A 26,311-nucleotide genomic window follows, 5' to 3' on the forward strand; every position below is an offset into this window, starting at 1 on the left:
CTGAGCTTCTCGAGAACTAAACGCAAATGTTCCTTGTGTTCCTCTTCATTCTTCGAGTACACCAATATATCATCAATGAACACCACAACAAACTTATCCAAGAACTCCATAAACACCTTATTCATCATACTCATGAAATAGGCAGGGGCGTTAGTCAATCCAAAATACATGACCGTGTACTCATATAGCCCGTACCTTATGGCAAAAACTGTCTTGGGTATATCCTGTTCTCGGATCTTCAACTGGTGGTATCCTGATCGCAAATCGATCTTGGAGAATACTTTAGCTCCCTGCAGCTGGTCGAACAAATCGTCGATCATCGGTAGTGGGTACTTGTTCTTCATCGTCACTTCATTCAATGCACGATAATCAACAACCATTCTCAAAGATCCATCCTTCTTCTCAACCAAGAGCACTTGGGCTCCCCACGGTGATGAACTAGGTCGAATATAACCTTTCTCCAATAACTCCTTAATCTGCTTCTTAATTTCCTCCAGATCATTTGCGGGCATCCGGTACGGTCTCTTCGATATAGGTCCGGTGCCAGGCAACAGCTCTATTAATAATTCTATGTCTCGATCTGGTGGCATGCCTGGTAATTCCTCTGGGAACACATCTAGGTAATCCCTCACAACAGGCACTTCTTCCTGAACAACTCCCGAGAGTGAATTTACTTGAGTCCTCCTTGGCGCATGCCTAGACATATACTTGATCCATTTACCCTCTGGGGTGGTGAGGAGAATTGTCTTACTAGCACAGTCGATATTTCCTCCATACATCGATAGCCAATCCATGCCTAGTATCACATCCAATCCTTGCAACTCCAAAATGATTAGGTCTGAGGGGAAAACATGCCTACCTATGGTCAATGGCATCTGAAAACATCCTCCGCTTGCCATATACTCCGCTCCTGGAGAGCTTACTAACATAGGTGTCTTAAGGGTTTTGGTGGGCAACTTATACTTATCCACAAATCCCCTCTATATGTATGAATGCGATGCACCAGTGTCAAAAAGAACAGTAGCAGTAAATGACTTAATCAAAAACTTACCGATAACTGCATCCGGTTGCTCTTCAACTTCCTCCACGTTAACGTGATTCACCTGTCCTCTGGTGAAAGGGTTGGGCTTCTTCTCTGAACTTCCATTCCCGTTGCCATTCTTCAACTCATAACAATCATTGGCATAGTGTCCAGTCTTCCCGCACTTGTAACAGGTGACATGGCTCAGGTCCTTCTTAGCGGGTGTTGCTGGGTTGCAACGGTTCTGGCTGCTGCTTCCTCCATTCCCATTTCCATTTTTAGAGCCACTGTGGTTATGCGAACTTCCTCCATTGTGAGTATGGCCTCCATGGTTATGGGTGTATCCTCCCGAGTTTGGGGTAAAATGTGGCTTCTGCTGAGCTCCAGAATTGTACTTCCCCTGTCCATACTTCCTTTTCTGACTCTCTATCTGCTGCCGCTTGCCTTCTATCATAAGAGCCATGTCTACCAACTCCTGGTAGTTAGTGAATGTTGCCACCATCAACTGCATACTCAGCTCGTCATTCAGCCCTTCCATAAACTTCTCCTGCTTCGCGGCATCTGTGGCCACATCATCTGGGGCATAACGAGCTAACTTGCTGAACTCATCCACGTACTTCCCCACAATACGATTTTCCTGGTGTAAGTTGCGAAACTCACGCTTCTTCATGCTCATAGCTCGGGTTGAGACGTGTGCTGTGAGGAATGCCTGCTGGAACTGATCCCAAGTGACATTGGCTATGGGAAAGTGGTTGTGTAATTCTCCCACCATGAGGCTACGGGTCAATCCAGTTGATGTGCGGCAAAGGGCACCTTCTCAGCATCTGTGCAACCTGCGGTGATCAGCTCCCTTCCAATCCTGTGGAGCCAGTCATCAGCAGCAATCGGCTCGGTGCTACTGGAAAACACCAGCAGATTCAACCTCAGAAAATGGGCTAAGTTGTCAACTGGAGGAGGTGGTGGTGGGTTGTTGTTGTTGCCTTGGTTTTGGACTAGCAACTGCATCAAGGCATTCTGATGTTGGATCAACTCAGTGAGCTCCGGTGGGAAGACAAATCCGGGGTCACGTCTCGGAGGCATCTGATAGGTTTAGAGGGGTGAGACTAGAATAGAGTGAGGTCTAAAGAGAGATCACTACCCATATGCACATGAGAAAAACACATTCATTTCACACCACTCAATTCAAACAAGATCATACAATCGATCTAACCTACCGTTACAAAATACTCGGACTACTACTATATACATGGGGGAATACTACTGATAATATGATGGTCGACTAGAAATTTTGATCAGAGGAAGACTCCATGATATCTGCTCCAGCTTCGTCTTCATAATCATCATCACTGTCGGGGGTCGGAGTCGGTGTCGTCGATTATGATGTAGTCTTCAGGATGGTTGTCTTCCTCGGGTTTGGGATCTCCCATGAATATTCCAAGTTTCTTCTTCAAGTCTTCATTCTTCTCCAGTAGTACTGCAATTTCTTCTTCATATCCATCACATGTAGACCTGAGTTCCTCTTCTAGCTCCATGTTACTGGTCATCACCTTCTTCATGTCTATCATGCTAGCGCACATCTGATTCTCCTGACGACGAATGTGTTGGTTCAACTCCTGGATGTAGGTTGTAATGGACTTGTCCCTCCTGGTGCAAATCATCTCCCATTTTTCATGTCGGCGTCCACATATCTGGTAGATGGTATCCTTAAGATCCTTGTGGTATACCTCGCCGATGTGTCCCATGGCAATGTGGGCTGCCATGCTCTTTCCTAAACTCCAGGTTGGTGCATCAAAGGAAAACTCAATGGGCTCAGTTACTGGTGCGAATGTCCTTCCTGGAACATGTACTCGAATCGCCCAGCGCTCTTCTTCAGGCAGAGTGGCGATGTAGGTCCCGGTGAAGCTTGGTATTCTGATGCTTAGGTACCTAGTGGCTTCCTTCAGGTGTCGTATGAAAGTGGTGTCGTCATCTGGTTGAGTGAACTTGTTCCTCGGGTCCGCCATCTATAGAGTAGAAAATGGAGAGTCGAAAATGAGTCGAGAAGAATGTCCTATGGCTTATCCTAGTGGTCACGTCCTACAGTCAGTGTGTGCTTTGATACCATCTTGTAGCGACCTGACCTCAAACGGTCAAGTCTCTGTGTTCAAGTGTCATCCCTGGATCGGTATTGCTGACACACACAGTACTCGAGGATTTATAACAGAGTTCAATCACACACTTATTACATCGAATGTCTCAAAAGAGAACTATTACAATAATATGTTTGAAGGCCATCTAAATATGATAACAGCGGAAGCTTCGAAGGTAGTAGAGTCCATCCAACTCCACGGCAAAACTGAGTGCATGACAACGACCTAGCGCACCTTACTCTTCGTCTGAAAACTCTGCAACATAATACGTTGCAGCCTGTGTAGGTCAGCACATGGAATATGCTGGAAAGATAACACTATAGAGCAATGAACAAATAACATCTACAACTACATGCATATATGGCTGGAGGGGGCTCTATGGTTATCATTTGCATAAAGCTAGTTTTTCCCTACAACAAAGGAATATATTTTATTTAACTACCAAATTTGTTGAAAACATTGAGAATGGTAACCCCATCTCAATCCCAATTAAAAGTTAACAACCCAACAAAATTAATTAAGTGGAGTGTCGAGATCAACATAATAATTCAAGAACCAGATACTCAAGATGTCCATAACTGGGGACACGGCTAATCATGATTAGTTTGTACACTCTGCAGAGGTTTGCGCACTTTTCCCCACAAGACTCGATCTCCTCCGTGGTATTTCTCGCATTGCATGATGTTTGAGAAACGGATGACCGAGACACAGTCTTTTCGAAGAGGTCCCCTTAACCGATAGATAGGCTAGTACACCTACAATCCCCTACATATGCTAGCCCATCATGGAAAGGATTCCCACAACTTACTCAACTATACCAGAGCCCACAATGGCATGTGGCTACACACAGAGGTTTCTAGCATGAATAATCTTATGATCCCTTTGAGCCTGTGTGGCAAACGATAGGATGATCACACGGATGCCCCGGGATCTCCTTGGACAACACTGGATTCCCCAGGTGCCCACAAACCAATCCACTCAGATGTGTATTAAAGTAGCCACCTTAAGTTAAACCTTAGTTAATAATAACTCTCACATCTTTCATGAATTCTCTCAAAACCAAACCACGTCTACGAGCATAGCATAGCAGCATAAGCATAACGTAGTAACACCCATGGTTTGAAATAAAAGGGCAATAGGTTCCTACCTCATCAACTACTTACCAAAACCCGCATGTTAAACAAGTCCTACTCATGCAATGTTTGAGGGTTGAAACTAATGCATAAAAACTTGGGTAATAAGGGATATCATCAATGTGTTACTTGCCTTGCTGACGATCTGAAACCCCTAGTGATTCGTAGTAGCAAGCCTCGCACTCCGGAAACTCTATCGTGAACAAACAATAGCATACATAAGCACTCCGTCATAATATGCAAGGGTAAAACTCAAGAGAAAAGATCTAAACAGAAAGTTCAAGAGAAGAGCTTCGATTTGCAAAAAGAATCAATCGAATCGGAGCTACGAAACTCAAACTACAATCAAAAGAAGTTTGAATTCAAAACTGCTTGAAACCAAATTTTAAATTGTCAAAATCATGTTCAAGTTGATTATCTGGAAAGAGGGGAACAAGACGAAGATTTAGGCATTGGTTTCACTGGATTTGGACAAACGAGTAAAAAGTAGCGAGGGTTTGAAGATCAGGGACTAATCTGTAAGAAAAGTATTCGTGGATAGGTCCCTGGCCGAAATTAAAATTAAAAAGAAAAATTTATCGGACGAACGCACGCTAACAGAAATAAACGAACGAATTCGTTCATTAACACAAACTAACCGATGAATGTTCGTTAGTTAACGAACTAAATTAAAAACCGATCTAAACGGAGTAAACCAAGAAAACTAAAAAAACCAGGTTGGGTTTCGGCGATTATACCGGTTTCCAAAAAAAACGGTGACGAGATCCGATCGACGGCGGCGGCGGCTCCGGCAGCGGCAGCAGGCGGAGGCTTGCGCGGCGCCGGCGATAGTAGGCGGCGGTGCGGTCGGGCTTGGGGCTGGCTGCGGCGGCGGCGGGTGCGATGAGGAGGAGGGGCAGCGGCGGGGTGGCTTATAATGGCCTCGGGGTCGGGGTCCCGACTTGGAGCAGGGGGCGATGGCGGCTGGGCGAGATCGGACTCCCTGCTGGAGTCCGGCGTGGGCACGCGGTCGGGGCGATGGCGGTTGGCGGCTGGGCTTGGCCTGGCTCGGCTGGGCCTTCGGCCCAGTCGGGCGAAGAAGATTCTTTTTTTTAAATAATTTCGCCTGAAAGAAGAAAAAAATCCTAATAAAATATAAAAAAATTCTAAAAATACCAAAAACAATTTTCACCGTCCAAACCTAATATTTAGGACAAGATAAACATTTTTCTGGCCTAAAATTCAATTTTCAAAAATGCATATTTTTCTCTAATTCAAATAAAATAGCAAATACAATACAAATAAAATAATAATTTGATGTTAAAATTTCTTCTCCAATATTTCTCTTTCGTTGAAGAAGTCATATTATCTTCTCTCATTTATTTTTGTTATTGAAAATAATTGGAGAGAAAATATTAAAACCAAATTGATCCTTTCTTCAAATTTGAAATAAATTCAAATATGAAAATTTTGTGAAACCTCCAACTCTCTCCTTGGGTCCTTGAGTTGCTTAAGATTTCTAGGATCACAACCAAATGCAAAAAAATATGATATGCATATGATGACCTATGTATAACAACCAAATTGAAAATTGGGATGTTACATGACCAGAGATGTGTCTCGGTCATGTCTACATAGTTCTCGAACCCGTAGGGTCCGTACGCTTAACGTTCGATGGCGATTTGTATTATGAGTTATGTGATTTGATGATCGAAGTTTGTTCAGAGTCCCGGATGAGATCACGGACATGACGAGGAGTCTCGAAATGGCCGAGAGGTAAATATTGATATACTGGACGAAGGTATTCGGACACCGGAAAGGTTTCGGGACGTTTCGGATATTTATCGGGGGACCGAGGGGTTACCGGAACCCTCCCTCGGAAAGTTATGGGCCCTAATGGGCCATAAGGGGGTAGGGAGGGAAGGCCACAAGGTGCCCCCCCAAGGCAGTCCGAATTAGACTAGGGGGAGGGGGCGCGGCCCCCCTTCCTCTCCCTCTCCCTCTCCTTCCCTCCTTCCCCTTGTTGGACTAGGAAAGGGGGGCGAATCCTACTTGGACCGGGAGTCCAAGTAGGAGTCCCCACCTTGGCGTGCCCCCCCTTGGGCCGGCCTCCTCCCCCCTCCTTTATATACGTGGGAGGGGGTACCCCAAAGGCACACCAAATCTTCTCTTAGTCGTGTGCGGTGTCCTCCTCCACAGTTACACACCACCATCATTGTTGGGGATCATAGCAGAAATTTAAAATTTTCTACGCATCACCAAGATCAATCTATGGAGTAATATAGCAACGAGGGGAAGAAGAGTGCATCTACATACCCTTGTAGATCGCTAAGCGGAAGCGTTCAAGTGAATGGGGTTGATGGAGTCGTACTCGTCGTGATCCAAATCACCGATGATCCTAGTGCCGAACGGACGTCACCTCCGCGTTCAACACACGTACGGAACGGAGACGTCTCCCACGCCTTGATCCAGCAAGGAGGAGGGAGAGGTTGAGGAAGAGAGTCCAACAGTAGCACGACGGCGTGGTGGTGATGGAGTGGCAGTTCTCCGGCAGGGCTTCGCCAAGCTCACGCGGAGGAGGAGAGGTATTGGAGGGGGGCTGCGCCAGGTTCAAGGGTGTGGCCGCCCTCCCACCCCTCCACTATTTATAGGTGGGGAGAGAGGGGGCCGGCCCCCCTAGATCTCATCAAGGGTTGGGGCGGCGGCCAAGGGGGGAGGAGTGCCTCCCAAGTCAAGTGGAGGCCCTCCCCCTTAGGGTTTCCCCTCTCCCATGCGCATGGGCCTTGGGAGGGCTGGTGCCCTTGGCCCATTAAGGTTAGGGCGCCCCCCTACAGCCCATGCTGCTGTATTGAACGTGGTGGAACATTTTCCGGACCTCCGGACCCCTCCGGAATCCTCCGGAACCTTCCGGAAGCTTCCTGATACAATACCGGAAAAAACTTTTCCCGGAACCCGAACAACAACTTTCCATATATAAATCTTTACCTCCGGACCATTCCGGAACTCCTCGTGATGTCCGGGATCTCATCCGGGACTCCGAACAACATTCGGTAATCACATACAAGTCTTCCTAATAACCCTAGCGTCATCGAACCTTAAGTGTGTAGACCCTACGGGTTCGGGAACCATGCAGACATGACTGAGACAACTCTCCAGCCAATAACCAACAGCGGGATCTGGATACCCATGTTGGCTCCCACATGTTCCACGATGATCTCATCGGATGAACCACGATGTCGAGGATTCAATCAATCCCGTATTCAATTCCCTTTATCCAGCGGTATTGTACTTGCCCGAGATTCGATCGTCGGTATCCCGATACCTTGTTCAATCTCGTTACCGGCAAGTATATTTACTCGTTCCGTAACACATCATCCCGTGATCAACTCCTTGGTCACATTGTGCACATTATGATGATGTCCTAACGAGTGGGCCGAGAGATACCTCTCCATTACACGGAGTGACAAATCCCAGTCTCGATTCGTGCCAACCCAACAGACACTTTCGGAGATACCTGTATTGAACCTTTATAGCCACCCAGTTACGTTGTGATGTTTGGCACACGCAAAGCACTCCTATGGTATCCGGGAGTTGCACAATCTCGTGGTCTAAGGAAATGATACTTGACATTAGAAAAGCTTTAGCAAACGAACTACACGATCTTGTGCTAGGCTTAGGATTGGGTCTTATCCATCACATCATTCTCCTAATGATGTGATCCCATTATCAACGACATCCAATGTCCATGGTCAGGAAACTGGAACCATCTATTGATCAACGAGCTAGTCAACTAGAGGCTTACTAGGGACATGGTGTTGTCTATGTATCCACACATGTATCTGAGTTTCCTATCAATACAATTCTAGCATGGATAATAAACGATTATCATGAACAAGGAAATATAATAATAACCAATTTATTATTGCCTCTAGGGCATATTTCCAACAGTCTTCCACTTGCACTAGAGTCAATAATCTAGTTCACATCGCCATGTGATTAACACTCACAGGTCACATCGCCATGTGACCAACATCCAAAGAGTTTACTAGACTCAATAATATAGTTCACATCACTATGTGATTAACACTCAATGAGTTCTGGGTTTGATCATGTTATGCTTGTGAGAGAGGTTGTAGTCAACGGGTCTTGCCATATTCAGATCCCTATGTATTTCGCAAAACTTTATATCGTAGATGCTGCTACCACGTTCCACTTGGAGCTATTCCAAATTATTGCTCCATTATATGTATCCGGTATCTCTACTCGGAGCTATTCGGATAGGTGTTAAGCTTGCATCGACATAACTCTTTATGTTGAACTCTTTATCACCTCCATAACCGAGAAACATTTCCTTATTCCTCTAAGGATAATTTTGACTGCTATCTGGTGATCCACTCCTAGATCACCTTTGTACCCTCTTGCCAGACATGTGGAAAGGCACACATCAGGTGCGGTACTCAGCATGGCATACCGTATAGAGCCTATGACAAGAGCATAGGGGACGACCTTCTTCCTTCTGCCGTGGTCAAGCTTTGAGTCTTACTCAACTTCACACCTTACAACTTAGGTAAGAACCCCTTCTTTGACTGATCTATTTTGAACTCCTTCAAAAACATGTCAAGGTGTGCGTTCTTTGAAAGTATCATCAGGCATCTTGATCTATTTCTATAGATCCTGATGGCCAATATGTAAGCAGCTTTATCCAGGTCTTCCTTTGAAAATCACTCTTCAAATAATCGTTTATGCTTTCCAGAAATTCTACATCATTTCGAATCAACAATATGTCATCCACATATACTTATCAGAAATGTTGTAGTGCTCCCACTCACTTTCTTGTAAATACAAGTTTCTAGCAAACATTGTATAAACCTAAAAGCTTTGATCACTCCATCAAAGCATATATTCTGACTCCGAGATGCTTGCTCTAGTCCATAGAAGGATCGCTGGAGCCAGCATACCTTTTAGCATCCTTAGGATCGAGAAAACTTTGATTGTATCACATACAACTCTTTCTTACGAAAACTGGTAAGAAAACTTGTTTTTGACATCCATCTATAAGATTTCATAATCAAAAAATACAGCTAATGCTAACATGATTCTGACGGACTTAAGCATCGCTACAGGTGAGAAATTCTCATCGTAGTCAACTCCTTGAACTTGTGAAAAGACTCTTTCCCACAAGTCGAGCTTCATAGACGGTAACATTACCGCCCACGTCCGTCTTCTTCTTAAAGATCCATTTATCTCAATGGCTTGCCGATCATTGGGCAAGGCCACCAAAGTCCATACTTTGTTCCGATACATGGATCCTATCTCGGATTTCATGGCTTCTAACCATTTGTCGGAATACGGGCCCACCATCGCTTCTCCATAGCTCGTAGGTTCATTGTTGTCTAACAACATGATATCTAAGACAGGATTACCGTACCACTCAAGAGTAGTACATATCCTTGTCGACCTACGAGGTTCGATAGCAACTTGATCCGAAGCTTCATGATCACTATCATTAACTTCCTATTCAACAGACGTAGGCGCCACAGAAAACATCTTTTTGTGTTGCATTACTCTCTGGTTGAAGTAAAGGTTCGACAACCTCATCAAGTTCTATCTTCCTCCCACTCAATTCTTTCGAGAGAAACTCCTTCTCGAGAAAGGACCCGTTATTAGCGACAAACAATTTGCCCGCGGATCTGAGATAGAAGGTGTACCCAACTGTCACCTTTGGGTATCCTATGAAGATGTGTTTGTCCGCTTTGGGTTCGAGCTTCTCCGGCTGAAGCCTTAAGCATCGCAGCCCCAAACATTAAGAAACAACAGCTTTGGTTTCTTGCCAAACCAATGTTCATACGACGTCGTCTCAACAGACTTATATGGTGTCCTATCTAAAGTGAATGCAGCTGTCTCTAATGTGAAACCTCAAAATAATAGCGGTAGATCGGTAAGAGACATCATAGATTGCACCATATCTCATAAGGTTCGATTACGACGTCCGGACACACCATTACCCTGTGGTGTTCCAGGTGGCTTCAACTGTGAAACAATTCCAGAATGTCTTAAGTGTTTGCCAAACTCATAACTCAGAAATTCTCATTGGTCAGATCGTAGGAATTTGATCTTCTTGTTATGATGATTCTTAACTTCACTCTGAAATCGCTTGAACTTTTCAAACGTTTCAGACTTGTGCTTCATTAAGTAAATATACCTATATCTACTCAAATCGTCAGTGAAGATGAGAAAATAGCGATATCCACCGCGCGCTTCAATTTCTCATTGGATCACACGCATCAGCATGTATGATTTCCAACAAGTCACTTGCCCGTTTCATTGTACCTGAAAACGGGGTTTTAGTCATCCTGCCCATGAGGCATGGCTCGCATGTGTCAAGTGATTCAAAATCAAGTGACTCCAAACATCCATCGACATGGAGTTTCTTCATGCATCTTACGCCAATATGACCTAAGCGGCAGTGCCACAAGAAAGTGGTACTATCATTATTAACTCTACATCTTTTGGCGTGAACATGTGTATTACCACGACTAAGATTCAATGAACCATTCACATAGGGTGCATGACCATGAAAGTTATTATTCATGTAAACAGAATAACCATTATTCTCTAACTTAAATGAATAACCGTATTGCAATGAACATGATCTAATCATATTCATGCTCAACGTAGACACCTGATAACATTTATCTAGGTTCAATACTAATCCCGAAGGCAGATGGAGCGTGCGATGGTGATCTCATCAACTTTGGAAACACTTCCAACACACATCGTCACCTCGCCCTTAGCCAGTCTCTGTTTAGTCCGTAGCTTTTGCTTCAAGTCACCAATAATAGTAACTGAACCGGTATCCAATACCCAGGTGCTACCAGGAGTACTAGTGAGGTACACATTAATAACACGTATATACTTTGTTGAAGTTGCCAGCCTTCTTATCTACCATGCATTTGGGGTAATTCCGCTACCAGTGACCGTTCCCCTTACAATAGAAGCACTTAGTCCCGGGTTTGGGTTCAACCTTGGGTTCCTTCACTGGAGCGGTAACTGGTTTGCCATCCATGAAGTTTCCCTTCTAGCCCTTGCCCTTCTTGAAACCAGTGGTCTTGTTAAACCATCAACACTTGATGCTCCTTCTTGATTTCTACCTTTTGCGGTCTTAAGCACCGCGAACAGCTCCGGGATCAACTCCATCCCTTGCATGTCATAGTTCATCATGAAGATCTAGTAGCTTAGTGATAGTGGCTAGAGAACTCTATCAATCACTGTCTTATCTGGAAGTTTAAATCCCACTTGATTTAAGTGATTGTAGCACCCAAACATTCTGAGCACATGCTCACTAGCTGAGCTATTCTCCTCCATCTTGTTGGCAAAAGAACTTGTCAGAGGTCTCACACCTCTCAACACGGGCATGAGCCTGAAATCCCAATTTCAGCTCTTGGAACATGTCATATGTTCTATGGCGTTCAAAACGTCATTAGAATCCTGATTCTAAGCCGTAAAGCATGGTGCACTAAACTATCAAGTAGTCATCAGGATGTGTTTGTCAGGTGTTCACAACATCCACAGACGACGTTGTAGGGGTTTGCACATCGAGCGGTGCATCAAAGACGTAAGCCTTCTATGTAGCAGTGAGGACACTCCTCGGACTACAGACCTAGTCCGCATCATTGCTTACAATATCTTTCAACTTAATCTTTCTCTAGGAACGTATTGAAACAAGGAGCTACAACGTGAGCTATTTATCTACAACATATTTGCAAAGACAATTTAGACTATGTTCATGATAATTGAGTTCATCTAATCAAATTATTTAATGAACTCCCACTCAGATAGACATCCCCCTAGTCATCTAAGTGAAACATGACCCGAATCGACTAGGCCGTGTCCGATCATCACGTGAGATGGACTAGTCAACATCGGTGAACATCTTCATGTTGATCATATCTTATATACGACTCATGCTCGACCTTTCGGTCTTCCGTGTTCCGAGGCCATGTCTGTACATGCTAGGCTCGTCAACTCAACCTAAGTGTATTGCGTGTGTCCCGAGGCCATGTCTGTACATGCTAGGCTCGTCAACACCCGTTGTATTCAAACGATAGAATCTATCACACCCGATCATCACGTGATGCTTCGAAACAACGAACCTTCGCAACGGTGCACAGTTAGGGGGAACACTTTTCTTGAAATTTTAGAGAGGGATCATCTTATTTAAGCTACCGTCGTTCTAAGCAAATAAGATGTAAAACATGATAAACATCACATGCAATCAAATAGTGACATGATATGGCCAATATCATTTTGCTCCTTTTGATCTCCATCTTCGGGGCTCCATGATCATCGTTGTCACCGGCATGACACCATGATCTCCATCATCATGATCTCCATCATCGTGTCTTCTTGAAGTTGTCTCGTCATCTATTACTTCTACTACTATGGCTAACGCTTTAGCAATAAAGTAAAGTAATTGCATGACGTTTATGTTGACACGCAGGTCATAAATAAATTAAGACAACTCCTATGGCTCCTGTCGGTTGTCAAACTCATCGACATGCAAGTCGTGATTCCTATTACAAGAACATGATCAATCTCATACATCACATATGTCATTCATCACATCCTTTTGGCCATATCACATCACAAGGCATATGCTGCAAAAACAAGTTAGACGTCCTCTAATTGTTGTTGCAAGTTTTTACGTGGCTGCTATAGGTTTCTAGCAAGAACGTTTCTTACCTACGCCAAAACCACAACGTGATATGCCAATTTCTATTTACCCTTCATAAGGACCCTTTTCATCGAATCCGATCTGACTAAAGTGGGAGAGACAGACACCCGCTAGCCACCTTATGCAACTAGTGCATGTCAGTCGGTGGAACTAGTCTCACGTAAGAGTACGTGTAAGGTCGGTCCGGGCCGCTTCATCCCACGATGCTGCCGAATCAAGAAAAGACTAGTAACGGCAAGTAAATTGACAATATCGACGCCCACAACTGCTTTGTGTTCTACTCGTGCATAGAAACTACGCATAGACCTAGCTCATGATGCCACTGTTGGGGATCGTAGCAGAAATTTAAAATTTTCTACGCATCACCAAGATCAATCTATGGAGCAATCTAGCAACGAGGGGAAGGAGAGTGCATCTACATGCCCTTGTAGATCGCTAAGCGGAAGCGTTCAAGTGAATGGGGTTGATGGAGTCATACTCGTCGTGATCCAAATCACCGATGATCCTAGCGCCGAACGGACGGCACCTCCGCGTTCAACACATGTACGGAACGGAGACGTCTCCCACGCCTTGATCCGGCAAGGAGGAGGGAGAGGTTGAGGAAGAGAGTCCAACAGCAGCACGACGGCGTGGTGGTGATAGAGTGGCAGTTCTCCGGCAGGGCTTCGCCAAGCTCACGCGGAGGAGGAGAGGTATTGGAGGGGAGGGGCTGCGCCAGGTTCAAGGGTGTGGCCGCCCTCCCACCCCTCCACTATTTATAGGTGGGGAGAGAGGGGGCCGGCCCCCCTAGATCTCATCTAGGGTTGGGGCGGCGGCCAAGGGGGGAGGAGTGCCTCCCAAGTCAAGTGGAGGCCCTCCCCCTTAGGATTTCCCCTCTCCCATGCGCATGGGCCTTGGGAGGGCTGGTGCCCTTGGCCCATTAAGGTTAGGGCGCCCCCCTACAGCCCATGATGCTGTATTGGACGTGGTGGAACATTTTTCGGACCTCCGGACCCCTCCGGAATCCTCCGAAACCTTCCGGAAGCTTCCCGGTACAATACCGGAAAAAACCGAACTTTTCCCGGACCCGAACATCAACTTTCCATATATAAATCTTTACCTCCGGACCATTCCGGAACTCCTCGTGACGTCCGGGATCTCATCCGGGACTCCGAACAACATTCGGTAATCACATACAAGTCTTCCTAATAACCCTAGCGTCATCGAACCTTAAGTGTGTAGACCCTACGGGTTCGGGAACCATGCAGACATGACCGAGACAACTCTCCGGCCAATAACCAACAGCGGGATATGGATACCCATGTTGGCTCCCACATGTTCCATGATGATCTCATCGGATGAACCACGATGTCGAGGATTCAATCAATCCCGTATTCAACTCCCTTTGTCCAGCGGTATTGTACTTGCCCGAGATTCGATCGTCGGTATCCCGATACCTTGTTCAATCTCGTTACCGGCAAGTCTCTTTACTCATTCCGTAACACATCATCCCGTGATCAACTCCTTTGTCACATCGTGCACATTATGATGATGTCCTACCGAGTGGGCCGAGAGATACCTCTCCGTTACACGGAGTGACAAATCCCAGTCTCGATTCGTACCAACCCAACAGACACTATCGGAGATACCTGTAGTGAACCTTTGTAGCCACCCAGTTACGTTGTGACGTTTGGCACACCCAAAGCACTCCTACGGTATCCGGGAGTTGCACAATCTCGTGGTCTAAGGAAATGATACTTGACATTAGAAAAGCTTTAGCAAACGAACTACACGATCTTGTGCTAGGCTTAGGATTGGGTCTTGTCCATCACATCATTCTCCTAATGATGTGATCCCGTTATCAACGACATCCAATGTCCATGGTCAGGAAACTATAACCATCTATTGATCAACGAGCTAGTCAACTAGATGCTTACTAGGGACATGGTGTTGTCTATGTATCCACACATGTATCTGAGTTTCCTATCAATACAATTCTAGCATGGATAATAAACGATTATCATGAACAAGAAAATATAATAATAACCAATTTATTATTGCCTCTAGGGCATATTTCCAACAATCATATCATCATAGTGCTTAGCCGAAGCTCTGCGCCGGTAACTTCATCATCACCGTCGTCACGTCATCGTGCTGACGGAACTCTCCCTTGTCCTCAACTGGATCAAGAGCTCGAGGGACGTCATTGTGCTGAACGTGTGCTGAACACGAAGGTGCCGTACGTTCGGTACTTGGATCGGTTCGATCGTGAAGACGTTCGACTACATCAACCACGTTACTAAACGCTTCCGCTTTCGGTCTACGAGGGTACGTGGACACACTCTCCCGTCTCGTTGCTATGCATCTCCTAAATAGATCTTATGTGATTGTAGGTAAAAAAATTGAAATATTGCGTTCCCCAACACTGTCATAGCTAGACCCAACCAGTGACCCTAGATCATAGGCTTTCAACCGAAATAAAGTCATATCAACTTCATGCAATGTCTTTTCAACAAAGGAATACCGCGTGAGCTGTGAGGTTCAACCAATAAAGGTCTGGTTCTAGAGTTTTCACATCTATAACTCAACACTTTGCACTTAAAGAGCACCACATGGCGTATATCGTCATGTGTTACCACCACATGCCAATCCATCAGTGCACAACGACACATGTGCACAATCCAAGGCAGAATTTGACAGTGTGCAGATGCAACAACATTCTACCATATTCCCTGCCGCCGATGTAGAAATGCATTGATTAGGTAATTCCTAAGCACTTCTGCACCTAGTAATTATCCTCTTTGCCATGTCATTTTTTTCGTTAAGAAACACAGTACAAATGTTGACGCTCATAACACACAGGCACACTCACCACTTGAATGTGCACGCGCACATTATACCTTTATGAGCACCACGAGAGACTGACCTGGTAGATTTTGAGATTGATGAATTTATCACGGACCATCCTAGTCGATGGGCAGATCATACCACTTAAAGAATAACGTCAGAAAAGTCTGAAATAAATACGAAAAACATGCAAGCACTCGTGCCAAATCTAAGGGTTTTTTTTTTTGGAGAGAAAATCTAAGGCTTAAAGCCAAGGAGACCGATTCCACCTCAAGGGATCTATGTGTCCAAGCTATCCATTTAGTTCATGTTTGCAATGTCATTTTGTCACTTGGATATTGTAGCTAGTTTGATAGTTTCACCCTAGCAAAAAGATTGATTGGTTTCTTTAATTTATTTTGTGTAAGAACATAGTCACTTGGTTGCAGCAGCTCACAGGCTGGCACACTTGGCCATGGGCGGTCCTCATCTTGCTTCCACACTAAGTGACAGCATGATGCCCCTCCTCCTAGAGATTCGCAGCAACCCTCCCTCTTGCGGCTGATCAATCAGTTGAGAGAACAAATGGAAACAAATTGAACTGAACAACTAATCTCAGCCTGAGACTTTCAAGGTTTCAGTGCTCCCAGTTCGAGCGCCCAAGGGTGCAGTGAATCCAATGGTAGCCTGTGGCGGTGAACCGGTGATGAAACAAGGTAAGCATAGATGCAGGTGGCTTGCAAGAGCTGTTAAGTTCAACCTACGTTCGTAGTAGGACGCAGCGCAGTGTAGCGTACACATGCATGCATGGTACGTATCTTAAATTCCAACCCACGCACTGTACGATGCGTCACGAGTGCACCAGCCGCTAGCATGCTCCCGTACCTGGTGATGCAACAACCGAGCTACCGTTTGTACCACCGATAGTCCGATACCATCAACCAGTACGTAGTGAGTATTACTGATCCAAAGCAGACGAGAGAGCGTGAATCGACCGCCGGCGAGACACACAGGTTCAGGGAGCCAAGAGAGGGGGGCTCACGGGAGCACCGGTACCTACGTCGGCGATCACATGATGGCCGGGCCGGGCCGGGACGGGACCGCGCGGGGGCGGGCGACCGACAGGCGTGACGAGCGCTTTAAACCACCTCTCGTTTTCATGCGATCCATCCATGCGACCATGCCCGGCCTCGCCGACCGACCCAGCAAACTCCTTGAATCCATTTAGTAGGAGTACTGTAGTTGAATTCATCCATACGCTACCTCGACCACTTTAGAACGTTACGGATATCGCAAGAGTTTACTCTCGTACGTACGTGTTGCACCGGTGTCCACTGTACGCCTGTAGCACCGAATTGAAACATGAGCCCAATGTGTAGGTATACCGCCATCTTCAACAGTACAACTTCTTTATTGGATCCGACAGTACGCGGTACGCTGGACGAGAGCGTCTACAAGACGTTTTCGATCTCAGTCGTCTCTCCCTGCCGACCGACGGTGTGGAGTGTGGACCGGGGGCAGGTGTATTCCACTGGCGTCACTAATCAATCACCATGTACCGTTGGTCACTAATAAGTGCTAGTAGCTGCCAAGTTTTAGATGATGCCCATGTGACCATTTCCGTTGTATTCACACATCTCATCTCAGCAAACTGCTCGGCACACCTCTGCGGGCAGGTCACCGGTCAACACCTATTGAAAGCACATCCACACTAGACCGGAGCTGTTGACCATGGAACCATGCAAGGTGCAAGCCGCCCTCCTCGCCGTGAGACGCTACAAACGCAGACCACTAATCATAGTTGGTTCTAGTCTTCTTCCTTCAGTCACGGAGGCGCGAGTGTATCTCCGCGGAAGGGCTCCTTGTGTCCATATCCTTTCCCTGTCGTTCTCGCTCCGGTTCGGCTGTCGGAGACAGCGACTTGCTTAGGCGTGGTCCGTATGCGGACGACGACGACGACATTGTAGCTAACCAGTGATAACAGAAAATCAATGCGACAACACACAACACCACAGCTGCTGAGCCGTAGAGTGGTTTAGACGTTGTAATTTCAACAGTGATGGCATGAGAGCCATCTCCAATAATCGTAGTACTACTGCGTGACATGCAGGCTGTACCCTGGCCATGGAATTTCCCTCCCCTTCCTTCCAGCCGCTTCTGCTCTCCGCCGAGGCGTTAGGCGTGCAACAGTACCCCTGCAGCGTGCAGTTGAGGCATGTACGCTTGTCTGATGCCCCGCTGGCCCAGGTCCCATGTGGCGCCAACGCCACAGGAACATGCCATGGATGCGTGCCATAGAGAATCATCCCGTAATTTAACGAGCCCAGACCGTCACTAAAAGTTATCGAAAATGAATTCTTGCATTGTTTTGCTCGAAGAAGAGCGTAGGATAGAAGTGAAAATTCGCAGTGAAAAAGTAGAATGTGCAAACAGTAGAAAAATGCAAATTATTAGGCGACCGAGCCCTGCTCCATCAGATCATCAGACAATAAACAAACCAAGGGGGAGAGCCGACCAGATTCCTACTCAATTCACACACACACGCGCGCGCGCGTAGGCGCCTGGAGTGGCAACCCGTGCCTGCCTGCTTCATACAGTAACTTGGCCTCCGATCCGCTCACGTCTGAACACCAAGCACAGTAGGAGAATTTATAAGTACAAAAACAAACAGGGCAGGGCAGCCATGGATGCGTTTGCCGAGTAGAGTAGCCGTCGAACACTGGACTAGAGCCGATGGTGCTGGCATCACCTTTTTAGGCAGATCGCGCAGACTTTTTCCTCCCCAGTCCCCACGGCACCGTCGTTTGACGCGAGCACCCACCACGCACGCACCCGTGTCACCATCCCTCGCCGCACGCGCACCATTACACTAGAGCGAGTAGCAAATAGCACGCCGCACCGCCGCCCCACCGCGACCCGTCACTCCGCACTCGTGGTGGAGTGGAGAGCGTGGCTGGCGGCGGGCCTGCCTCTTCCTCTTCCTCTTCCTAGCGGCACTAGTAGGAGTAGCCGGTAAACCCGCACCTAAACCGCAGTCTCCCATCGCCACACCCCGCGGCTCGGCACGGGCACGGCACAGATCTCCCCACTCCACCCCGCCGGGTCGCGCGCGGCGGCCGAAGCACGCGAGCGAGCGAGCCCTTTCCGGCCGCCTACGCCTCGGGGGCGGACGCGCGCGGATCGCGTCATGGCGGAGGCGGGCAAGCGGGTCGACCTGGCCGCGCCGCTGCGCTCGGCGCGCCTGCCCTACCACAAGGCCGACCTCGACTCCGGCCCCGTCCGCCACCCCGGCGCCGTGCCCTTCGTCTGGGAGCACAGCCCCGGCCAGCCCAAGAGCGTCCGCACCCGCCGCCCGCCTCCGCCCTCGCCCTCGCAGCCGCGCCCGGAGGAGAGCGGCGCCACCCGCTACCACGACGCCCTGGGCGAGCGCGAGCGCGATCGCGCACTGCCAAACGGCGCCGCCCCCGCCCCCGCCCCCGCCCCTGCCGTGCCCCGAACTGGCGCCGCGGAGCGTGAGGCGGAGAGGGCGGAGGTCGAGCCGAGGAAGGAAGCCACGACGCCGGACGTGCTCTCCGTGGCCGATGTGCTGCGGAAGGAGGAGGAGGAGGACGCCGGCGATGACGAGGAGAGGTTCTCGGACGCGCTGGACACGCTCTCCCGCACAGAGTCCTTCACCGTGAACTGCAGTGTCAGCGGTCTCAGCGGTCTCAGCGGCGTGCCGGACCGCCCGGCCGGTGCGACCGCCAGCGCCGCCGAGCCCGGCGCCCGCGGCTTCATGATGGACCGCTTCCTGCCGGCCGCGCAGGCGGTGGCCGTGGGCTCCCCGCAGTACACCTTCCGCAAGGCCAGTGCAGCTGGCTCCACCGGCAACTCTGCCCGCGAGCATGCGCATGCCGCTGCGGCCAATTGGAGGATGGGCAGCGATGATGATCGCGTCAGGAGGACGCCGGTCCAGCTCCCTTACCAGAATCTTCCTCCCAATTATTTGTCTTGCAACTATCCCAGACGCGATGAGCATGGGGAGGAGGAGGTGGAAGAAGATGATGATGACTTCGACGTACATAGTACCCGAGGTTTTGCATCCAAGGGGTGTGGTTTGCTCCCTGGATTGTGTGTAAAAACCTCCTTGTTACTACTTAATCCAATGCCTATGATGAAGGGCGGCAAGGCAAGTCGAGCAGGGAGAGGTAGGGGATTGGCATCCAAAGGCAGGGGCCAGAAAGCACCGAGCCCTCTTGCCCGGAGCTCACAACGTAAGAATCTTGGCTGTGATTCTAATGGGGTAAGCAGATGCACACAACAATGCTTCACGAATTCAGAGTTTTATGAGTGATAGTTCTAAACATCTCAGTCTTATTTACACTGCAGCAATACTGGGAGGAAGTTTATAAGCACAAGCTGGAACAAAAGTACATTAACCAAGGAGAGGATAGGAGGAGCAAGCTGACAAGTGAGTCGAACCATCTGACATTCTGGAGTGACTCTCAAACTGGCGATGGGTCTTCACCATTCCGCCACTCCATAGGTGGTGGCATGTCTCCCTACCGCCGCGACGTTGCCTTATCACCATCACATAAAGCAAATGGGTCATTTGAAGTAAGAGATAAAGATGAGAAAATGAGTAGAAGCAATGGCTCTAGCTCACTTGGAATAGACCATGATCATGGCTCGTTGCTTGGATCAGATCACAGTAGTTTGAAGGGATCAAGCTCCATGAGCTCAGGGGTCGATAGAACATTGCATGAAGATTCAATGGATCATCGTTCAGGTATTGATTCAGAGACTAGCCAGTTGACTGTGGTACTGGATCCAAAGGCATCTTTGAATTCAGGGTGTGATGTTCAACATGGTGGACGGCAGATAGTCAGAAGTAACAGCATAGTGGAAGCTCAAGACAATGATACATTGACAGAAAAGATCGCCAAAGTACCGGAATCCGCTTCATTAATACCTTCCGGAAATGCAGGATCAGTAACACTGGATGATAGAAAAAGTCATGATAGTAGTCAGGATGTTCCAATACATTCAGAAGATAATATGGCTGTCAAGAAGGAAAGCATGCCTTTGCAATTTCTAATGCCGCTACCTGTCCCGAAGTCGCCTTCAGATTCCTGGCTTTCTCGTAGTTTGCCATCTGTGAAGAATAAACCACCTCCTCCATCTTTTCTTGGAATCCAAGTACAGTCGAGGAAACAAGCTCCGTGGGTCTCGGCACATCCAAAGGAGAATGATCTTAAACCTCCCAGGCCACGCCAAATAAGATTTGCAGATGTAATACATAACTTCACTCTGTTCTGCCTATGTTTCTGTTCATCTTACTTCTCAGAGCCATTACTGACTTTTTATTTGCCTGCTTATTTAGGTGGTGGAGAGGCCTTATTATTTGGATACTGAGATATGATATCTTCCCTTGAGACCAGTATATATTCATGATATGATTCCTGGGGGGGACATCAGTCCTATATCTGCGACTGCCAGCGCCCAATGGTTAGGCATAGAGGTGCCCTGTTTTGCTGTTGTAGTGATGGCTGGGTACCACTTACCAGCGGTCCAGCATGTTGGTAAATTCGATGCGCATGCCTGTTTGCATACTATTTGCTTTATGTTGCCCAAGGTATGTTGGTAGTGGTTTAGCTCTGTTGCAAATCGTATTTCTATACAGGATTGCTTCTGTTTGCTTCATCTTACTGTCCATAAAATATGTAATACTGTTTACTCTGTAAAAACGTTGAGTTGATCTTCAGTTGTATCATAGGATGCAATTCCAATATAAGTCAGCCTTTTGCTTCCAAGACATTCCCTGTGCAATGTAAATAGCATCTCTCTGGTGATGCATGCCTTGCTAGTTTCCAGTAATACTGGCATTACCTACTAGAACGGCATATAAGTGCCTTATCTGGTTTTGTGTAGATAAAAAGACTTCGTCATGTCATAGCCTTTTTCTTGTATTTTTCAAAACAAGTTTATTCAGTGTATGTCATGTCTAGCAATTACATCTGTCATGTTTTTGTTGGTGATTGGTTTTGAGATGGAAAATATATATCACATTTTTTGTCACCATAATGTATATAGCACAACTCGCATGCAGAAAGCCTGGAAACTGTGAGCTTCAGATGTGCTCTACAAAACAGCCTATAAGTTTGGTGTATGATCGAAGTTCTCAAGTACAGTAAGACATAGGATTCTCATAACGAAGTGGTAATCCACATATGCACTCTTGTTTTGCGTTGACTTGGTACATTCTGTTTATCGAAGTGGTTATCCACTCAATCTTTCTTGTTTGATTTTATTTGGTGCATTATGTCTCTCCGTTATTTTACGGGGAAGTATTGGCACTGAACTGATTATTATTGAACGAGTGATTCAACAAGGACACTGCCGATGCTATTTTCTTGTGGCTATTAAGCATCAAAAGCCTTTGCTGCTCTTGATTCAAATGCGCGTAGAGAGCAGATATATATTACAAAAATGGACCTGTATGTGTTAAAAAAGGAAAGACTGATTTATTCAGATACTATATATATTCCTTATTTGCACTGCAAAAATGGACCCGTATGTGTTCAAAAAGGGAGACTGATTTTGTTAATCATATTTTGTATGTTTATAAAGTTCATGTACTCTATGTGCAACAGCGGGCACGGCGGTTTCCTTTCAGGAAGGAGATGGACAAATCAAAACTTCTCTGAAATCGGGTTTTATGGTTTTAAGATCCAAACTAACCTCTCTGCTTCTATGATCTAGTCACTAGAATTTCTATGACTCTGATAGTTAAGACTAGATTTTTACGATTTGCGATCTTATCATCAGAGCTTTGATCCGATTTTGATTCTAATAGTTAAGATTCTACGATTTGCGACCTTATCATCAGAGCTTTGATCCAGAATCACAGTGATACAGCATGACGTGCTCCTCTGTTTTGGGTACACCACACACTCCACGGCCTTCATCCGGCAGAGCCACAACCACCCAACCCAGCTGACACCATCAAAATCGCGGTTACGGGTCTGTTCATTCATCCCGCACCCCACCTACACGCAGACGCAGCTCTCGGCCGCCGCCGCCACCAGGGCAATGGAGCCCGAGCCCGACCGCGGCGTCTCCCTCCTCTCCCCCGCCCCAAGCCCTAGCCACCAACCCAGCCTCCGGGCGGCCAAGTCCACGGCCTTCAAGCGCGAGGAGCGCCGCAAGCACAAGGAGCAGAAGCGGGAGCGCAAGCGGCAGGAGAACCTCGCCCTCGCGCTCGCGCAGTGGGAGCCCCTCGGCGCCCCACCCCGCCCGGCCGCCACCCCCACTCCCGGCGAGCCACTCGACGACAAGCCCTGGCCGTGTGACCCGCCATCTCCCGCGGACGCCGCGCCCTCCGCCGCCTGGGGCTGGGGCCCTCCGGCGGAGCCCTCCGCCGACAGGGGCTGGGGCCTTCCAGCGGAACCGCCGGCGCAGCCGCCGGTCGCGGCAAGGTGCCCCCAGGCCGACGCGGTGAGGGCGTGCCGCGCGTTGTTTGAAGAGCACGCCGATAACGACGACGACGGCGACGAGGAGGGGGAGGAAGAGGAAGGCGATGTGGCCCGGTTCTTCGACGAGCTGCTGGAGAAAGACGCGGACCTTAGGGGGTTCTACCAGGTGGAGCGGGAGACGGGGCGGTTCCTGTGCCTGGTGTGCGAGGGGGTCGGCGCCAGGGCGGGGAAGCGGTTCCCCGGCTGCGCCGCCCTGGTGCAGCACGCCGGCTCGGTCGCCCGGACCAAGAGGAGGCTCGCTCACCGCGCCTTCGCCGACGCCCTCGGCCGCCTGCTCGGCTGGGGCGCGGGCCGGACCACCCCTGTTCCGGTAAACATGTTACCTGGTTCCTGTCAAAATGTTGCTTAGTACTACCATGTCTAATTGTCTATCACATTGCTGAATTTTCTGTTGCAATCGTACGAAATGCAGGCTGATTGCGACAACGATGGCGCTATTGATCAAGCTGAGCACTTGGATTCTTCTGAATGTGCAGAAATGGAGGTTGCCTAATTTATCTCATCGTGCTAACTTAGAGATTCTTTCTTGGTCAGAAAGCTTGGAAATACATGTGATTTGGTTTGATGTATCGATAACCTGGATGCTCATTGTCAACATCTGTGCGTAATATGCTCTGGTAACCTTGATGCTTGTGTTTAACATCTCAAGCCGGATCTAAAAGTTTCTGATTTGCAATGCATTGTATTTCAGTTGTTGATTCCTGGTGTGTATTGATCTTGAGTTTGAAGGAAACGAGTCTAACTACTGAGAATTACTTATATGCAGTAGTATTTTTCTGAACCTATGGTTGGAGGCCATTGTCTCCTTATCCTGAAAACAAATTCAGAAATCACAACAGCTGTCCGAAGTATGAATATTCCAAACACATATCTACCTTATTTCATAGTACATACAGGGCAATCTACAATGATGTGGTGACACAGCTTAAGATAGTAAACATACCACCTCCTGATAAAGAAAACTTTAAGATTCATATCAGTGTCTTGTTAGAATTGATTTTTCTTTTGTTGATTTTATCTTTTTCAAATGGCCATATATACTCCCTCTGGAACCTTTTATAACAGGGCTTTTAGTCAAAAAACGTCTTATAAAGAAGTTATAGAGGGAACGAGCTCGGGATGCTGAGTTTCTCTGCCTCCTGTGATCTATTGAGCCAACATGAACATCATTGGTATTGTCATTATCATTATCACTAGGCATATGTTCATCATCAAATTGTGTCTCAGCATACAGAATAGAAATATCATTATGATTCTCAATAGTTTTTTCTGTAACAGGTTCATCAGAAGTATGCAAAGTTTTATTCTTACTCTTTTTTTTCTTCTTGTTAAGTGAACTAGGTGCACTATCATTAACTCTCGAGAGTCTTGTTCAATTAATTATCTCAATATATTTTTTTCGAGAGTACGCCAATAACGTGCCTTAGCTTTATAGAAGAGAGAAGTATGATTACAAGATTGCCGACCGATGTGCGAACACAGAGGACGGGGTACAACACACCCAACTCCGACACCAGGCTATCCTAGATTAACTCCTCACAAAACGTTGTAAGCCTCCTACTCCTACAACAGCCTGCCTCCACTCTGCAATCTCTTCCAGAATCCTAAATGGTAACACACTCATTGTCATCTGCTCGCTCATCCTGTTGAAAACCCTAGCGTTCCTTTGCTTTCAGAGAGCCCAGGCCACCGCTGTCACCAGCGTGTCAAAACCTCCACGGTCCTGCCCTCTGAATCTCCTCCGCTCTGCCAGCCACCACTCTTTGAACACGTCCGACTCCCCCGGATCCCGCACCTCAATCGCAATGAGACTAAACACCTTGTGCCACACGTCCCGCGCGTATGTGCAATTTACCAATATGTGATCCACGTTGTCTTCTGCCTGCAAGCACGTGTAACACGCCGACGGTTGATCCTGTAACCATGTCTTGCTCTCCTGTTCGACGTCCATATTCTGTGCTGCAGGGCAAGCTAGACGAACAATTTGCATTTGAGTGGTGCCCAGCTCCTCCAGTTGCACTTAGCCATTGGTGATCAAGCTAGCTCCGAACGGAGATAGTCATAGACCGATTTAGCCGTGTATGTGCCTCACGGTGATCTCGGCCAAGTGAAACTATCCGACAGTGACGGGTCTCGGTCCACCGTACCAATTGCATGGCAAAGGTGCATGTACTGCATTAGGGCGGTGAAGGATGTGTTATGCTCGAAATCATGCACCCAACTGCCCTCATCTAAGGCTTGACGCACCGTACATCTATTTGTCGTCCTAGTCGGGACGGTGGCTACTATCAGTGGTGCAATCTCCACAACCGCCACTCCATGGATCCACTTATCCTTCCAAAAGAGCACCTTGTCGCCCGAACCCACTTTTATACTGACCAGCGCATCAAACACCTCTCTCGCCTCCTCGTCTGGTGTCATGGGTAGCCCTTGCCACGGTCTTTGAGCATCTGTCCTCTTGAGCTATTCCCACCGGACTCGAAGCGCCATCGCTTGCCACTTCAGGTTTTTTATACCTAATCCACCGCAAGCTTTTGGCTGACAGATTTTATCCCAAGCCACTAGGCATTGCCCATCGTTGCACTTGTCTTTGCCCGCCCAGAAGAACGACCTCATCCATTTATTCATGTCCTCAAGCACCCACTCTGGCGCCTCCGTCACCATAAGATGATGAACGGGGCGTGCCGCCACTACCGACTGCACCAGAATAAGCCGACCAGGTCTCTGGATCAGCCCTCTTTGCCATGCTGGCATGAAGTGTCTTACTTTATCCAGCATTGGTTGCCACTTTGCTCTTGTCAGACTCTTGATCGCCGGTTGCAATCCGAGGTATCAGCAGGAGAACTCTGAGATGTCGCATTGCAGCATTCCAACAACTCTGGCCCTATCCTCCTCACTCCCTCGTATGAGCACAGCCGTGGATTTGCGGTAGTTCACTCTAAGACCCGATGCTTCGCCAAAAGCTTTGAGGATCTCGGTAATAGCAGCCAGGTCGA

At 47.6% G+C, this 26,311-nt stretch overlaps 2 protein-coding genes across 2 annotated transcripts; both read left to right on the forward strand.

The window, feature by feature from the left end:
• The first annotated feature begins 18,533 nt into the window (after positions 1-18,533).
• Positions 18,534-21,595, forward strand: LOC125544789 (uncharacterized). The gene is made up of 3 exons (XM_048708545.2): positions 18,534-20,083; positions 20,170-21,072; positions 21,164-21,595. Exons 1-3 carry the CDS (start codon positions 18,989-18,991, stop codon positions 21,200-21,202), a joined length of 2,037 nt encoding a protein of 678 aa, XP_048564502.1. The 5' UTR covers positions 18,534-18,988; the 3' UTR covers positions 21,203-21,595.
• A 151-nt stretch (positions 21,596-21,746) lies between these two features.
• On the forward strand, positions 21,747-24,016 carry LOC125544790 (uncharacterized). Its single transcript, XM_048708546.2, has 2 exons — positions 21,747-23,625; positions 23,728-24,016. The coding sequence occupies exons 1-2, from the start codon at positions 22,873-22,875 to the stop codon at positions 23,806-23,808; spliced, it is 834 nt and encodes a 277-aa protein (XP_048564503.1). The 5' UTR covers positions 21,747-22,872; the 3' UTR covers positions 23,809-24,016.
• The last annotated feature ends 2,295 nt before the right edge of the window (positions 24,017-26,311 follow it).

The sequence above is a fragment of the Triticum urartu genome, chromosome 3A, assembly GCF_056163025.1.
Source record: "Triticum urartu cultivar PI428250 chromosome 3A, HENAU_Tu73, whole genome shotgun sequence".
Classification (NCBI taxonomy): domain Eukaryota; kingdom Viridiplantae; phylum Streptophyta; class Magnoliopsida; order Poales; family Poaceae; genus Triticum; species Triticum urartu.